This window comes from Chrysemys picta, chromosome 5 (genome assembly GCF_011386835.1).
Source record: "Chrysemys picta bellii isolate R12L10 chromosome 5, ASM1138683v2, whole genome shotgun sequence".
Lineage (NCBI taxonomy): Eukaryota > Metazoa > Chordata > Testudines > Emydidae > Chrysemys > Chrysemys picta.
In genome coordinates this window covers 46,150,831-46,168,762 of record NC_088795.1, presented here as the reverse complement: position 1 = coordinate 46,168,762, position 17,932 = coordinate 46,150,831, and the positions used below count along the sequence as shown (strand labels likewise).

The following is a 17,932-nucleotide window of genomic DNA, read 5'->3' as shown; positions in this document are numbered from 1 at the left end:
ATCGCAACATAACATTTGAATGCAAAGCTTAACCCTTTAGACAGTCTTTTAGCAAAGATAGTCTCCCCCTGAATTTATTACCATAAGCAATGTAGGAAATTTGTATATAAGTAACAGTCCTACATATGCTGCAGTTAAATGCAATTTTAACATCTTGCACTATGCAACATAGCCTCATCTGGTAATGTGCAGGATCTTAGAAAAATACTGTAAGATAGACATATTCATACAGAAGTCAGAAGCCACCAAGTTAGCAATTTGGAATGTACCTTACTTTTATGGAATACTATTTAGGGCACCTCAGCAATCACGACTGGCATCTTACAGACTCTCTTGGTTGATGTTATAACCACTAAATACCTCAAGGAGCAGCAACTACAACCAGGTAAATGGTAAAGATCCTTGATGCTGTAGAGCATGTGAAGGAATCTGTTTTGGTCTACACACAGAGAGAGACTTAAGTACTTTCAGTGGACCAGCTGGAAAGACATACAGAAATAGACTTCTTTTAGACAGAGCCCCAAATCAATCACACTGGTTTAAAAAGGGATTAAAATCATACAGAATTTAAACCTCTTTGTGTACCTGTTCAATTTCTTAAGCTCCAGTATAGGACAGTTCCCTAGTCTCTCTTTCCCCCATATAAACTAGGGAATGAGAGAAGAACTCTTTCCAAATATTTCTGGGGAACTTCTATTGTTCTCAGTCATGGGAGGGAAGTTACTTTATGTTGCATTTTCTCACAAGAGGAATGCCTGAAAAAGTATGGGAATGGGAAAGTGGCTTGCAATAGAGTCAAATAGAACTAACACTGAATAATCTCTACATTTCCAGCTATCAGAAGACTATATAAACTCAGACACCCTGACTTTTAGTTCACATATGAAGTATCAAAGAAGGCATGGATGAGCCCCTTTCTGACCTTCCTTACTAATGGCTCATGTCTATTTTCAATTACCCAGGAAGGCACTCTGACAAAGGGAGGAGCTTATCCCAAAGCAGATAGTTTTACCTCACCAGCAGCACCCACAAATTTGCAACTTTATTGTGCAAAGCTGCTGCTGAGCTCATCTTATGACACAGTTAAGTTCATCATCTTTGTCTCCTTGTCGAAGAGTGTAGAAAGTGGCTCTCTTCATATCCTTGACCCCTCAGTGACTGCTGAGAATGCCATGGTGTTGCATGGGTATATAAATGCTCAAAATCCAACTAAGGAGCCTGATACAATCTATCCACCAACTTGTATATAGGTGGCATAGATAACAAGGGTGGTATGGCACCTCTTAGAGCTGTTGTTTTAGGCTCTCTGCAGAACCACATGGGCATCGATTGTCACTGGTTTACATCCTGTTCAGGTTTTCCCTGCAACCATAAGGGCTAATAACAATTCTTTAAAAAAAAAAAAAAGGAAGTTGAGATCCTGAAGCAAAATTTAGTAGGAAGAAGTGAATTCTGTGGCAGACTCTCAGAATATACATTATACACTTCCACTGTTTTGAACTGAATTTGAGAGAACACCAAGATTAGTGGTGCTGCTTCATCTTACACTCCTTATATGCCCTGATATCACAGACCCAAATCCACGATTAGTTTCTTTAATATTTGCATAAGTTTCAATGTTGATGTCATCAGTGCAGTCATTGGTGCCAATGAACTTGGCTGGATCTGGCCCAAAAAGAAAGTTGACAGTAGAGGATGACCGTTCCATGCAAAATGCCTTCAGTAGACTCAGGATCCTGGCAGAATTGAAGAGCAAAGGTTGAACAGATTTTGGTCTGTGAATATCCCTAAAAGAGACACTTAAGGTGGTTCCTTTGGCTCATATCAGACATTGTACCATCATAGGAAGCATGAACTGTATCACTTGAACCTCAAAACCCTTTGGCTGGTTGCAGCATCAAGAAAATCATGATGGGGCAGAATGGAGCCAAAGACTGAAACAGCACTTGTTGAAGTCACAAAACTAGTATGAAGCCTATCTAAATCCAACAATATATTATTTTATTATGAATGACAAAGAACAGTCATTGGGCCAGGGAAAGAGAGAACACGATTCTACAGCCTGCTGTCTAGGGCACTCACCTAGGATGTTCAAATACCTGCTCCAATGCCTAATTATTTATAAAGCGTAACAGCTTCAACAGAAGAATTTGAGAGATGTCTGTCCCAAAATACCCCCTTGCCCAGCAGCTAGGGCACTCTCCTGTAATATGGAAGACCCAAATTCAAATCCCTTCTCCACATCAAGCAGACTGGGGGATTGAAGCTGGGTCATCCACATCCCAGGTAAGTGCTCTAGCCATTCAGCCACCCAAAAAAACAAACAAACAAAAAAACTTGTTTCAGGCCAAAGGAAATGTTTTGTTTAACCCAAAACAGATCTTTTCAATTCATCAAAAGTTGTCACAATATTTTCATTTGGTTTGACCTGAACCAAAGTTGGTTTTTCTTTTGTACTGCCCGTGAACTGAAATAAGAGTTATTAGCCCAGCTCAACACATCAATATCATGGTGACAGGCAGAGTAAGAATTTGAATGTAACAGAAAAGTTATCCAGGGATTCAATGTTCACTCCTGAAGCAGACAAAGGAAGCAGGATGGAGTCAGGGCCATGGCTGCTTATAGAACCTTGCACTAAGCATTTAGATCCATGAGGAAGCATGTACACAGGCCAAAGGGTTACAGTGTTGCAAAGGATTCATTCTCCATGCACACACATCTCAAAAAGGAAGATCCATGCTGACACTTCTTAAAGGTGAATTAAGATGTAAAATTATGGGATAAATCCTGTACACTTCCATGTATAGGAGGGCCCTGAAGTCAGCAGAACTGGTGTTGTTCCACCTCGGTGGGATAGGCAGGGGATAGGCATGTATCACCTTAATCATAAACTGTACTCCGTGAACTCTGACTCATACCGCAAAATACTTTTCAGTTTTTCTGCTGAAACCCTAAAATGCTTAACCAGATTCATCATATAATGAGCTTGCAACAGAGGGGTCCATAAGCTTTGTAGGTTTCTAAAAAATATAATTCAGACTATATATAAAAGTATATAAACATAGTATACTCACTTCATTGTTTGCTATTTCACTTGGTGTTGGCCAATTTGTGGTATCATTGAAGTCACTAGCCTGTAAAGTTACAAAATATATGTTTACCAGAACAGCATTTCAGAATGAGTGGATGAGGTCTGGCACACTTAACAGTGATGGTCAGAGATGGACTATGTTTCATAGCAGTAATCAGAATAAATCACTTCTCATTTGATATGAGAGAACTGTAATGGAAACCAGGTACACCATTACTTTAACCAACAAAAAAACCCCCAGTATGCAATCCAGTCAGCTACTCAGAGTGGTTGCCTCCAATGCAAAGTTCTACACCACAGTAAATTAAGATTTAAAATAAAACAATGTTAAAAAGGGGATCCTAATGACAAACTTCTTTAGCTTGCTGTTACTGTAATTTTCAGCCTAACTCTTTGATGGACAGAGTTCTATTTAATGGATATAGCCATAAAAAGCACTCCCAGCAACTAATTAAAAACCCCATATGTCACAGTTACAATATGCTACTGGACAGGTGTATTTCATTTGGATAAAAATCTTTTAGATGAAAGCAACTAGACTGCTAATTGTAATATATGAACTCTTTTTCCCTCTTTAAATCTCTGATTATCTCCCGTCTGCCCAGAGTTCTCTTCACAGCTACGTTAACAGTCCTAAGAAAAAGTGTTAAAAAAAGGTTACTCACCTCATAACTAGTTGTCTTTGAATTGTGTTGCATATGTCCGCTTCACTGTAGGTGTAATACACACCTCACGCACTGATGCTGGAGAGTTTTCCCATGCTGCAACTGTAGGGCTGCAATGCATGCTCTCTGGTTTCCCTCGTGTTCTGAACAGAGAGTATGAAGGATAGAGCCTTCCTACCAGAAGGTTAGATGAGGACTCCAGCGCACTGGGGAAGGAGGGTGGATCTTGGAATGGACATATGCAACATCTCAAAAAAGCAACAGCTACAAAAAGATGAGTAACCATTTTGTCTTTTGAATGATTGTGTAAGTCCATTCCAACGCAGATGCCCCCAAGCGATTTTCAGTGGAGGTGGGGCTAGGTGTCTCATTTGAAGACAGAATATAGGACTGTTTTCCCCACATTTTCATCTTCCCTCGATGGCACAATAATAACACAATCTAGCAAATATGTTAACAGAGGACCACACTGCTGCTGTACAAATGTTGATGATGGGGACGTTTCCCACAAACATAGCAGAGGAGAAATGCAACCTACATGCAGTGTGCTGACTTTTCAGGAGGTTCTACCTTTAACAGAATAGCACATAGCAATGCAGCTGGTAATCCATCTCAAGAGCCATTGTGTCATAACAGGATGACCTCTTAGCTGTTCTACAGAGGATCCAAAGAGCTGGGAAGAAACCAAAGGGCTTTGTTCTACCCAGACAAAAAGGTAGGGCTTGGCACACACCTGAAGTGTTCAGCTTTTAGTTTTGTGAGCACGTGGATTCAGAAAAAGGACCGGTAAGTGTATTGACTAATGAAGTGGAAATCAGATACTACTTTGGAAAGAAACTTCGGGTTTCACAGATTCCAAGGCCAACATGTTGATAAATGCAAAGTAATGCACATTGGAAAACATAATCCCAACTCTACAGATAAAATGATGGGGTCTAAATTACCTGTTACCACTCAAGAAAGAGATCTTGGAGTCATTGTGGATAGTTCTTTGAAAACATCCACTCAATATGCAGCAGTCAAAAAAGCTAACAGAACGTTGGTTTCAGAGAGTTTTTGTAAAGTCTATCCATGAGGAAGTTTGTGTGGAAGGTTGTTTTTTTATGAGAGTATCCAGTTTTGAGAGTTCATTCTTAATCTTTCCCTGTTTGCTGTATAGGATGATATATGCCATCATGTGCCAGCAATGCCCCTCTGCCATGTACATTGGCCAAACCGGACAGTCTCTCCGCAAAAGAATTAATGGACACAAATTTGACATCAGGAATCATAATACTCAAAACCCAGTGGGAGAACACTTTAACCTGTCTGGCCATTCAATGACAGACCTGCGGGTGGATATCTTACAACAGAAAAACTTCAAAAACAGACTCCAATGAGAGACTGCTGAGCTGGAATTGATATGCAAACTAGATACAGTCAACTCAGGATTGAATAAGGACTGGGAATGGCTGAGCCATTACAAACATTGAATCTATCTCCCCTTGTAAGTATTCTCACACTTCTTATCAAACTGTCTGTACTGGGCTATCTTGATTATCACTTCAAAGGTTTTTTTCTCTTACTTAATTGGCCTCTCAAAGTTGGTAAGACAACTCCCACCTGTTCATGCTCTCTGTATGTGTGTATATATATCTCCTCAATATATGTTTCACTCTATATGCATCCGAAGAAATGGGCTGTAGTCCATGAAAGCTTATGCTATAATAAATTTGTTAGTCTCTAAGGTGCCACAAGTACTCCTGTTCTTTTAACAGAATGTTGGGCATCCTTAAGAAAGGGACAGATAAGAAGACAGAAAATATATTGCCTCTATATAAATCCATGGTATGCCCACATCTTGAATATTGCATGCAGATGTGGTCGCCCCATCCCAAAGAAGATACATTGGAACTGGAAAAGGTGCAGAAAAGGGCAACAAAAATTATTAGGGGTATGGAACGGCTTCCGTATGTGGAGAGATTAATAAAACTGGGACTTTTCAGCTTGGAAAAGAAACTACTAAGGAGGGATATGATAGAGGTCTATAAAATCATGACTGGTGTAGAGAAAATAAATAAGGACTTGCTATTTACTACTTCTTCTAACAGAAGAACTTGGGGTCACCAAATGAAATTAATAGGCAGCAGGTTTAAAAACAAACAAAAAAAAAGTATTTTTTCACACAACGCAAGTCAACTTGTGGAACTCTTTGCCAAAGGATGTTGTGAAGGCCAAGACTATAATGGGGTTCAAAAAAGAACGAGATAAATTCATGGAGGATACGTCCATCAATGGCTATTAGCCGGGATGGGCAGGGATGGTGTCCCTAGCTTCTGTTTGCCAGAAGCTGGGAATGAGCGACAGGAAATGGATCACTTGATGATTACCTGTTCTGTTCATTCCCTTCGGGACCCCTGGCATTGGCCACAGTTGGAAGACTGGATACTGGGCTAGATGGACCTTTGGTCTGACCCAGTATGGCCGTCCTTATGCTCTTAGAAGAGAAGCTTGTGATCAGCTAGTCTGACTTCCTGTATAACAGGCCAAACCCTATACTGCACCTTGTCCCTGTAGACTATATTCATGAAGAATCTGTTACCAGGGCATGTAGCTCCCCCACTCTCCCCACAAAGGTGATGGCTAGCAAAAAGGCCATCTTCACCAAGAGGTGTAACATTGAGCAAGAGGCTAAGGGCTTGAATGGAGGATCCGTAAGACCTGACAGAACTAGATTCATATCCGAAGGTGAATCTGAGTCCTGAATAGGTGGAAAACAGTTTATCTAGTCCATTTAGGAACATGGCTGTCCTAGGATTAGCGAAAACAATCCTTTCAGCAATATACAGGTGAAATACTGAATTTGCAATCAAATGCACCTTAATAGCACTGAATGTTATACCTGATTCTTTAAGATGTAAAAGACAGTCCAAAATCTTTGGAATTGTAGATTGTGTAGGAGACATTATGGCTAGCTGCTCAGGTAGAGAAGCGCTTCCATTTACAAAGGTAAGGAGCTTTCATGGATGGCTTTCTGCTGCTGAGCAGGATATTCTGGACTGTCACTGAACAGTGCGGCTTCTCTGGTTTTAAGCACCAAGGAACCAAGATGAGAGGTTCACCACATGCAGATTCAGGTGCAATGTGCGCATGTAATGCTGGGAAATCAAGTCTTTGCCTAGTGGCAGAAGTAAGAGTTCTCTGATGGACAATCTGTGCAGATCCAAGTACTAGAGTTGCCTCAGCCAGGCTGAAGCGTGAAGATCATTCTGCCTTGTTCTTGCTTTAGTTTCACTATGTCTTTGGAATGAGGGGTGCTGGGGTGGTATGCACACAGCAGGTTTTTGTCCCATGAAAGCATCTGAAATGGACTGTGGCCAGCTCAGGGACAGAACTGAGGACATTTTCTGTTCTGCTCAGTTGCGAACAAATTCATCATAGGAATCCCCACACATACTCAAATCACTGACCTTAGAACTGTCGTGTTGAGAGCTCATTCATGATCTAGGCTGAACAGTCTGCTCAGGCGGTCTGCCAGGCAATTCTGAACTCCCAGCAGCTATGATGCATTGAGAGTTAAGGAGTTCCTGATACACCATGAGTGTCTCCTAATACAGCTTGTTTGATCAGAAGGTTTAGAATGGATCTGAGATCCCCTTTGGCTTTAGGAAATAATGATCGTAACCCCCCTCCCCCTCCATGTTGAGGAGGCACCTCTTCTTTAGCTCCTGAACACAGAGTCTCCCCTTCTTGCCTTAGCATGGACTTGAGAGAGGAGTCCCTGAAAAGGGACTGGGAGGTGGGAGGAGGATATAAAGAAACTACTGGGTATATCCCGAATCCACCATGTTTAGCACCCATTTCTCTGTGGTGATAGTCTGCCACACACTTAGGAAATTGGATAACCTGTTCCCACAGGCAGAGAAAGGGCCAGTAAGATCTGCACTAATAGGTATGCTGTCCTCAATGGAGAAGTCAAACAGGATGCTTTGAGGCCTTTGGCTGCCTTGATGAAGAGACCAAGGCAGATAGCGGAAGCCTCATTCTTCGCAGCCTGTGTTTGTGCCTGGTTTAGTCAAACTGCCTGGAGAGGTAGAACTGTTGCCTCAGCTGAAATGGAGGATAATATTTTGTCCTCCTGGGAGCAAAAGGAAAAGTCTTTAATTGTCTACTGTATTTCTCAAGGAATCCCTGATGACCACAGCTATGAGAAATGGTGCATCGTTATTGCCATCACTAGGATCCTTGAAGCTGGGACAGCAGTGTCCAAGGAAGCCTGCAGAGCTGACATACGGACCAGATGACTTCTCACCAAGAGGGACTGAAACTCGTCCGTAGGTAACTTGTTTAGGAATTTAGACATTGGTCCAAGAGAGCGAGGTCGTTGACAATAGGACTACTCAAATGGGGAGGAGCAATGCGAAACTATAACCCCACCACTGAATACACCTCTCTCCTAAAAAGGTCTAGCTTTTTTGCATCCTTTTCCTTTTGGGTAGCCTTAGCTCAACCTTTGCAGTACCATTCATTCGCTCCAGCTACCACCGGTGAGCCCAGTGTAGGGTGCAAAACAGAACTGGTCAAACTCATGAGACAGTATCTGGTATTTATTCTCTGTAATTTGCCACAGGTGAAGGGATTTGTGAGTGACTTAGTAGGCTGCATTATCCCCTCATTTTTAGGAAGGGCTACCTTCACTGCCATAGCTGGGTGTAATACATCTATAAGTTTAGGAGAATTTTCTTCCACCAGTTCTATTTGAACACCAAGAGCTATAGCCGTCCTTTTCAGTTCTTGGTAAACTCTGAAGTCATCGATAGCAGAGAAGAAAATTCTGGTACCTGAGCCTCATTAGATCCCTCTTGAGGCAAGTCCTGCACAGCCAAATTAAAAGGTAAATCCACGGGAGGTTGAGGAATTGCCTGTAGTATAGTGTCTGTAGGCTATTCTGTATCAACAATCGCTGGTCTAGTGATACTGGGCAGGGAAGCCTCTCCTTTCTCCGAGACCGGCTTCTGTGAGGAAGTGGGGATGACAATCTTGATGCCAGAGAAAGGCCAATGAGGAGACTGATATGGTATGAGAGTCCAATTGTGTCAAGACCAGGCCACCCAATCCTTCAATCTGCTCTTGCTGAGTGTCTTCTATGAGAGTAGGAATGAGTTCTGGAGGATGAATTGGACTGTCTGTAATGGGAGGCATAGGAACCCATTCTGGATTCCAATGAGAAGTAGGAATACTTTGAAGGTCAGATTGGTGCAATTCTGGAAAGAGACAAGTGACCAGGCCTAAGATCTATGGTGAGAATGCAGTACTGCAGCAGCAGCAGAGGCTTCCTGGCTTTCAGTATTGAGCACAGAGGTGGAGCAGGTACCGTAGGCCTAGATGTCATCACAGAAGAAGCTAAGGAAGATGGTACCGGTCCTCAGAGAAAGGGTGCCATAACAGACACCAATGCTGGTAAAAGTCTGCGCTGCATGCAATAGTACCAGTAAGTGGCCTTCACCATGAATAAGTGGTGATACAAACACAGAGGCACAACAGGTCCTTTGTAACTATGTAGCTTCAGTTTTGTTGACATTAAGATAGCAGTTGATTCACAGTAAGCAGAAGTGCCAGATCCATTGTAGTCACCAATAAAGTAGCCTGCCTTAATGGCCCCCGTATGGGTACCAGAGTCAACAGCTCAGTCCTATGACAGTCACTGTGAGATGGTACCAGGGACCTGCGAGACAAAATAGGTAACCTTTGGTACCGGAGTGGCTTACTTTAATATGGAGATATAGCTATCTCATAGAGCTGGAAGGGACCTTGAAAGGTCATCGAGTCCAATCCCCTGCCTTCACAGCAGGACCAAGAATTGTCCCTGGCAGATTTTTGCCGATCCTTAAATGGCCCCCTCGAGGATTGAACTCACAACCCTGGGTTTAGCAGGCCAATGCTCAAACTACTGAGCTTCTGCTATAGAGGAGTCCTGCACCAAGGACTTTGAAGAAGTCAGATAAGAATGCTTCAAGTGCGTAGGCTTGCTGGAGGATGACTCTGGTGAAGGAGATCTCCTTTGGTCAAGGTCAATTAGCAAGGTTGGAGGAGCACTTGTGAAGGAACGGTCGATTCGCTTCCCTGCGCCAACTGAGCCGTGTGAAGAATGGCCACTGTGAAATATATCTAAGGCACTTCCTTGTTCTTGATTTGTAGCTGCAGCAGAACAGACACCTGTCTCTAATGTGGAACAGTGAGAGTGGGGGTTACTAATGAGCCACTGGCTTTTGACACTGGGAGCAAGGCATAAAGCCAGGGGCCTTGGCATAGCCTCCCCCAGTACCAACCAAAGCTTGGAGAAGCCTACTGACCTAGAGCAAATAAATTAAAATAAAGACACAAATGTCCAAATGGACAAAAAAATGAGTACTACTAATTAAGAATTTATTATAACTATATACAATCTTTGTGTGTTCATAGAGGAATGAGGGACTGTACCAAAGCACAGTAATATGCTCCAGCCACCCGACAGTTAAAAGGAACTGAAGGAAGGGAGAGGCATGAGAGAAACCAGGGTGCATGCGTGGCCATCCCTTCAGATACTGCTAGGGAAAACTCTGCACGGTTGCATGAGCCATGCAACATCTACAATGGACACATGCAATCATTCAAAGAAGAACTCAAAATTTAAGAATCTTAGGCTTTCAATTAAAAAAAGCATTCGATGCTAAAACAGCCCTAACAATAGCCTTTTTTGAAAAACAAGAAATGTTTAGAATGTTGACAAATTTTCACTGGAAGCAATCTGTTATTGCTCTTAAGGTCAACATCACCAGACATTATTTTGAAGCTTCAGAATCATCTAATTATAAAAATGAAATACAATTGACCCTAAATAAAATTCAGACATTTTTAGTCAAAAATATTTTAAAACCATTGGAAATTCTTCTCCAACATTAGATTACATACATAACTGCTACTTCATGTTTAAAAGTTCAAATTACTTTGTACACTTGGAGTCAGATAAGCCATCTACTCTTAGAAATCAGACATCAGAAATCTGAAATATTATATACACAACGTAATATACAAATTCATTTTATTCTTACTATAAAATTGGAAAACAACACAAGAAACCTAAGACAACACTAATCATCAGGCTCCATAGATTATTCCTGAGGGAACTCCATGCCAAAAATCTTTAAAATTCTGCCCCCCAAAAATAAAAATTCTGCATACAATATTTTAAAATTCAAGTTTTATTTGTCAATAAATAAATGTAGAGGTTCGAGCATGGCAGTTGGGAGTGAAGGCCACTGGTTGCATGGAGGTGGAAGATCACCCTAAAGCACCACCTCTTCTCTGAGACAGGGACTTGGCAGTGAGGCTGCACCCAACCCTGACACAGGGCAAGAGCCAGCCCTGCTTCTCTGCACCAGGCACACAAGTGTGGGCAGATGGAATCCAAAAATCTTTCTTTGCTGCTTCCGATGCTACAGTCTTCAGCTCTTTCTAAATTTTTGATCTTGTTCCCTTTTTTTGAACCCCCCCCCCCCCCAACTATCACTTGAATTAACCCATCAGCCAGGAAGATCATAACACATCTTTAGGGTGCAACCTTCAACATTTCCCAGCAGACTAAAATTTACCTGAACAATACCAGCTACTTATACAGATCAAGTATTTAGAAAAAAATATTTCTCTATTGACAATTTACATTTCTTATCATATCAACAGTGCAGTTAAAATGTTAGTTCAAATCAACAGATTGTATTATATGGTCTCAATCTAATCAGACCTGATATTCACAGGTTAAACTGCTTTTCCGACAAATACAAACCTTGCTGGGTTTCCTGGTCTTCGGTTTCCCTGCTTTTATAACTTTAGTGGAATTTGGCAGTTCTAAAGGGAAGAAGGAAAAAACATTTCCAGGTAAGAAATTATATTTTGATTATGCTTTTATATTAGAAAAACCAAGTGTGGAAGAGTATATTCAAAAATTTTGCTCCCTAATCCTTAATACAATGCTAAAGCTCTTTTCTGTGGCCCAATACAGCCAAGCAGGTAAGTAGTTCCACTCTAGTCAGTGTATTTTTAAATAATTGAGACTATTCATGTGCTTAAAGTTAAGCACGTTTAAGTGCTGTGCTAGACTGGGAGCTATATAATTTATTTTCATAAATATTTACAGGTTTCTATAGATTTGAGGGATTTCAATATTAGGTAAATTATACTATGAAAATAAAATCTTTGACAATTGTCTGCATCATAAAATATTGGGATCTTAGGCCCAGATTTTTAAAGGTATTTAGGCATTTCAGCACTCAGCATTGCGACGCCTAATTGATTTATGAGCCTAAATCTCATTTTCAAAAGGGATTTTGGAGACTATGGGATTTCCTCCTTCTGAAAAAAAAAATTAGATTTAGGCTCTTACATCACTTAAGTGTTACCTTTAAAAGTCTGGACCTAAATCTAAAAAAGGCTGATTTAAAAATGAGCAAAATCTGCAAAACAACATATCTTATCAAAAGCTATAATATTTTAAAGATTGAATTCTTTCATATCTACAATTGTGTAAATGCACATGATAAAGAACTTATTACAAATTCATAAATCCTTAGTAATCTTTTTTGCCCCAATAACTCATATGCTAGTTTTACCAGAGAACATTGCCTGGAACATAGAAAACAAGAAAGAAAAAGATACACACAGACACAAACTGCATATTAAACAGAAGTTTGCCCATTTACACAGAAATACCTATTTCAAGCATTGATGACTGCAAAAAAACATTCTGTCCAGAAAACAACTGTTGCTCATAACCAAGCCACAGTCAGCAAAGTAAATAAAAAAAGCTGAGAAAAGCAAGAGTGAAACCCATTCAACAATGCTACTTTATATCCAGGCTTGGAAGGATTAGATTTTTGTCAGCAAATGTCAATTTCTCCATACACACATACATGTGTCAAATTTCAGATAGGAAGGAAAAGAAAAATGCTGCTTGAGATCTTATTAGTTTGATTTAAGGCTGTTTACTTTGATCAGATAATTGTCAACAGCGTATGTCAAAATATACAATCGCCTGCATAACACAGGTCAAAGTTTCATCCAGTAATGCCTGTAAGGAAGGGAATTATTTTCCTTAATATCCAGAAGAACATCATGAGGGCCAATAATGTGTGGCTGACCCACTCTGGGTATGTCTACACTACGAAATAGGTTGATTTTATAAAAGTCAATTTTTAGAAATCGATTTTATACAGATGATTGCGTATGTTCACACTAAGCGCATTAAGTCGGAATGCATCCTCACTACCGTGGCTAGCATCAACTTTTGGAGCGGTGCACTGTGGTAGCTATCCCACAGTTCCTGCAGTCTCTGCCGCCTATTGGAATTCTGGGTTCAGCTCCCAATGCCTGATGGGGCAAAAACATTGTCACAGGTGGTTTGGGGTACATGTCATCAGTCGCCCCTCCCACCATGAAAGCAACGGCAGACAATGGTTTTGCACCTTTTTTCCTGGGTTACCCATGTAGACACCATACCACTGCAAGCATGGAGCCCGCTCAGTTCACCGTCACTGCTGCTGTTGTGGGCATGTCTACTGTGGGGGCTGCTATGACCAAGCAGCCAATGCAATCATTGACATTCTGTTATCAAGGGTAGTGACTCTGGGAAATGAGTGGGCCTTTTTAGATTTTAGATGCATCATATTCCTGTCCTTTGTTGCTGGTGAAGAAGTCTTACAGCCCTACATTCCAGTCCGGTCGGCACTGTAACACTACATAGCACTTCTGTGGTTGACACATGTAACAGCTCCAGGGCTCTTGCTCTTTTGCCTTGGCTGAGGTATCTTGCCCTACCCAGACCTCCAAGCATTTGACACACAAGCACCTGCAGCAGCTGGCATTGCTACACAGCAGCAGCTCCTTGCCTTCACAGCAGACAGTGCAGTAGGACTGCTAACCATAGTCATCCACCGATTCCACTGCAACTCTGCTCTCCTGCTCCCCAGCGATGAGCTCGGGGGATCTGTTCAGGAAGCCTGGTCAGTAGTAAAGAGCAGTTCAACTATAGGCTGAGCACGTGCAGATGGTGGTACAATGTGTCTTTGGACATTTAAAAGCTCGCTGGAGCTGTTGGTCAGACCTCAGCGCAACCAACATTCCCACTGTTATTGCTGTGTGCGCCATAATATCTGAGAGAGTAAGGGGGAAGACGTTTATGGCAGGGTGGGAGGTTGAGGCAAATCACCTGGCATCCGATTTTGAGCAGCCAGACATCAGGACGATTAGAAGAGCACAGCAAGGCGCGCTGCGCATCAGAGAGGCTTTGAAAACCAGTTTCATGACTGACCAGGCTTCGGTTTGACAGTTGTGTGTTTCTCTCGTTGATGCAAACCCACCGCCTTTGTTGATTTTAAATTCCTTGTAAGCCAACCACCCTCCCCCCTTCGAAATAAAGTAACTATTCTTTTGAAACCATGCATTCTTTATTAATTAAAAAAAAAAAAGATAACGGACAAGGTAGCCTGGGTGTGGTGGGGGAGGAGGGAAGGACAAGGCCACATTGCTTATTGTAGCCACACTAAAAATCAAACTGTTTGAATGACAGCCTTCTGTTGCTTGGGCCATCCTCTGGAGTGGAGTGGCTGGGTGCCCAGAGCCTCCCGCCCCCCACGTTCTTGGGCGTCTAGGTGAGGAGGCTATGGAACATAGGGAGGAGGGTAGGCGGTTATACAGTGGATGCAGCGGCTATCTGTGCTCTTGCTGGCTTTCCTGCAACTCCAACAGATGCTTCATCATGTCCATTTGCTCCCCCATTAGCCTCAGCATCATGTCCTGCCTCCCCTCTTCGCGCTCACTTAATTCTTTCCTGGCCTCTGCCATTGAATGCATCCATGCATTAAGCTGTGCCCTATCAGTGCGGGAGGACCGCATGAGCTCGGAAAACATGTCCTTCCGAGTGCATTTTTTTTGCCTTCTAATCTGCGATAACCTCGGGGATCGAGATGATAGGTGGAGCGTAGAAACATTCTATGCTCTATGATTCTGGGGGGACTGCATGGTCACCTGTGCTGCTGAGTTCGCCACACTGACCAAACAGGAAATGAAATTCAAAAGTTCCTGGGGCTTTTACTGTGTACCTGGCTAGTGCATCAGAGTTCAAAGTGCTGTCCAGAGCGGTCACAATGGAGCACTTTGGGATAGCTCCCAGAGGCCAATACTATCGATTTGCGTCCGCACTACCCCAAATTCGACCCAGCAAAGTCGATTTTAGTGCTACTCCCCTCACGGGGGAGGAGTACAAGAGTAGATTTTAAAAGCTCTTTAGGTCGACAGATCATTGACAACAATAATGAATAACACTAAGCTGAAAACTGATTCCTGTGGGACTCCACTAAAATATCCCCTCTCATTGTTGATTCCCCATTAACAATTAGGTTGTGAGATCTTTCAGTTAGTTTTTAATTTAACATGTCATCCTGATTTTGTGTAGGGTTAATTTTCTTAATTACAAATATCATTTGTTAGTAAATCAGTGCCTTAGGGCAATCCAAATATAGTACATCAGTTATCTTTATCAAGCAGACTTATAACCAGTTCATTTGGCAAGACCCATTATATTTGTACTCTGATTTTTCAGAATGAAGTCTCATCATCAGTTGTTCCATTGTTTTGCCTAGGAATACTATGAGGCTAAACACCCTTAATTACTCAGGATGTTTTTAAATACTGGCACATAATTAGCTTCTTCAGAAGTTTCCCCAGTTTTCCAAAAATTATTTAAAAGTTATTAGCACTCCAGAGTGCCCCTTAGCCAACCCAAAATTCATGGCACAAGTTTTTTTGACTTGTTGATTTTGAAATGTACAGCCTTTATAGATTCTGATTAACATCTTCAGTTAAGGTTGGAATAGAAAGTATTTCATGATTATGAGATGGATGTGTTGTCCAGTTTAATTACTGAACAAATATTTAACATTTTCTTCCCTGCATTATTGACAGTTTAACAATCTGCATCTACTAATGGACTATATCAGCGTTAGGATTTATTTTGTTCCACATTGTCACAGGCTGACTGGCCCTTTAAAGGGGAAATAGGTTGCAGTCCCCCCATGACTAGAGTGGCCACTGATGGATCCACAGAATACACAATGTTCCCACCCTCGCTGGCATGTCCCAACATACAGAGATGAGAGCTAATAAAACCTGTATCAAAAAAACACTGCCACATTTAAAATGCCCAGCTCACTCCTATCATACTAAAAGACTAATTCTGATTTTTGGCTAGTTTAGTTTAATGCAAATCAAGAACCTGCATTCAGTTGTGTACGATTACACAAAACAGAATAAAAATTACAGCACAACTGAGAACTTCAATAAAATAGTGTTCGTGTATATAGGGAACAATGTGACAATGTAAATACAGTTAGACTTGCTAGCGAAAAGTGGATTCAGTGGTGTGCCTAATTCACAGACTACTATAACCCTTTATTTGTGTTGGCACTTTTGCCCATCATAGGCCTCCTTCAGAAGTTCTTTGTTCTTGAGGAACTCAAAGTACATATTCTTGCATTCCCCTGTTAAATGGACACATTTCTGAAGCTCCACTTCATGCTTTTTACATCCAGCCTACTCTTTTCATTTTTTCAAGCTGGGGTCATCAGAGAGAAAACCCTCTTCATGAGAGCATTCCTGCACAGTATTGGGGGGTGGGGGGAGAGATATAAAAGAGCTGATTTTCTTCAAGTTCTTGAAGTTGCCCTGTGTTTTGGTGAAAATTTTCAAGTACCTCTCCCTCACTAGTCAGGCAATCCTTTAACTCAGGAGAAGAAATGTAAAAAACCTAAACACCAAATTCTTCACAGAGCTCATCCATGTCCACTTCTTTCATGCCACCAGCACAGCTTCCAAAAATTCTTCAGTCTTTCACAGAAGGTCATAAAGTCCTTTTTAAACCTTCCAACAATATCTTAAGTTTCTTGAGCTCAGAATTCACTGCATAGCCAAATAACTTGTCCCTAATCCTTCTCTCCAGTTTCATGTTCAGTCCACTGATGAGCTCACACACTGAAAGAACACTTGGCTTCAAAAACCTCAATAGTCATAAATAGCTTCAGAGTATGGCTCAGGAGGAGAAAACATAGTTCAGCAACCTCATTGGTAGTCTCCTCATTCCCAAAGCAGTTCCAATTTACTTTGGGACCCTCCTCTCCTAAACTCTGGAAATAGCTAGTTAGTGATTTCCAGCACTTCAGTAATCTACTGATTGCTGGCAAAAGAGATAGCCACCTGATGTGTCTGAATAGATTGCACTCTTCCACCTCAACAGTCACAAATCTCCTTTAATTGTTCTGTTCCGATAGCAGAAATACTAAAGTGGGAATAAACTTCAGAATTAAATGTTCTACACTGATGTCAAGCTTTCCCACAGTGTATTGTGTTGCGTTATGAAGACTGTGCACTAAGCAGGTGGCTGCTATAATGTCCTCTTTGGCATTTTTCAGTTTTTAATAAAAGCAATTATGCTTCCCATAATTTACACTAGCATTATCAACTGCATACGATGACAGCTTCTCCAAACTGAGATCAAAAGCCTTGAGTTTTCCAAATATTTCTGCAGCAATGGCCTCTGCCATTTCCAATCACTGTAAAAATCCAGGAGAGAGTGCAGAATCCCTTCTTCAAAACTGAAATACCTTAAGACTCATGAAAAACACTTTGTTGCTCCCTTATCTGAAGCATGGTGATGATAAACAATGTTGACTTTATTTACCACAGCAGTGACCTGATCCATGAATCAGTGTTTGAGAAAACAACCTCTCTGTATGAGCAGTGCAGTCATCCTGACCACAGAGATTATAAAATCCTGATACCTGGTGAAAAATTAAAGACTCAGATTTCTCCATGGTTCAGATACACTGACAGGTGTTTCTGTACTATGATGATTGGGCAGGTACAGTATAAGAACCCAAACAGAGCAATACCAAAAACATCAGCAGAACACAATGAAGAATTTTCTTTTTGACTCTTGTATGCAAAATACTGTCTCCAGTGAAGTTTACACCTGAATCTAACCCTCTGATGATAGCAAACCTAGCATGTCTGAATCTTTGGTTATGTTGTTATTTGCTATCTTTTTCTGCAATGAAGCTACAGGTGGGACCCACTGAGGTGATCATAACATGAGCCAAATATTGCAGCTATT

At 41.4% G+C, this 17,932-nt stretch overlaps 1 protein-coding gene across 7 annotated transcripts in view; it reads right to left on the bottom strand.

Moving 5' to 3' along the window:
- LARP1B (La ribonucleoprotein 1B) overlaps positions 1–17,932 on the bottom strand; it is a 108,598-nt gene that overhangs the window by 70,209 nt on the left and 20,457 nt on the right. For 4 of the 7 annotated variants that reach the window (XM_065597679.1, XM_065597678.1, XM_005282756.5 and 1 more), the window contains exons 2-3: positions 11,558–11,619; positions 3,075–3,134 (exon numbers count right to left, since the gene is read on the bottom strand). Coding sequence is in view for 2 of the 7 variants with exons in the window: in XM_065597678.1 (XP_065453750.1) it covers positions 3,075–3,134; positions 11,558–11,619 (122 nt within the window). In the remaining 5 variants the exon portion in view is untranslated. Of the gene's footprint in view, positions 1–269; positions 480–3,074; positions 3,135–11,557; positions 11,620–17,932 lie in introns of all 7 variants that reach the window. The other 3 variants (XM_065597681.1, XM_065597683.1, XM_065597682.1) reach the window with 2 other exon arrangements.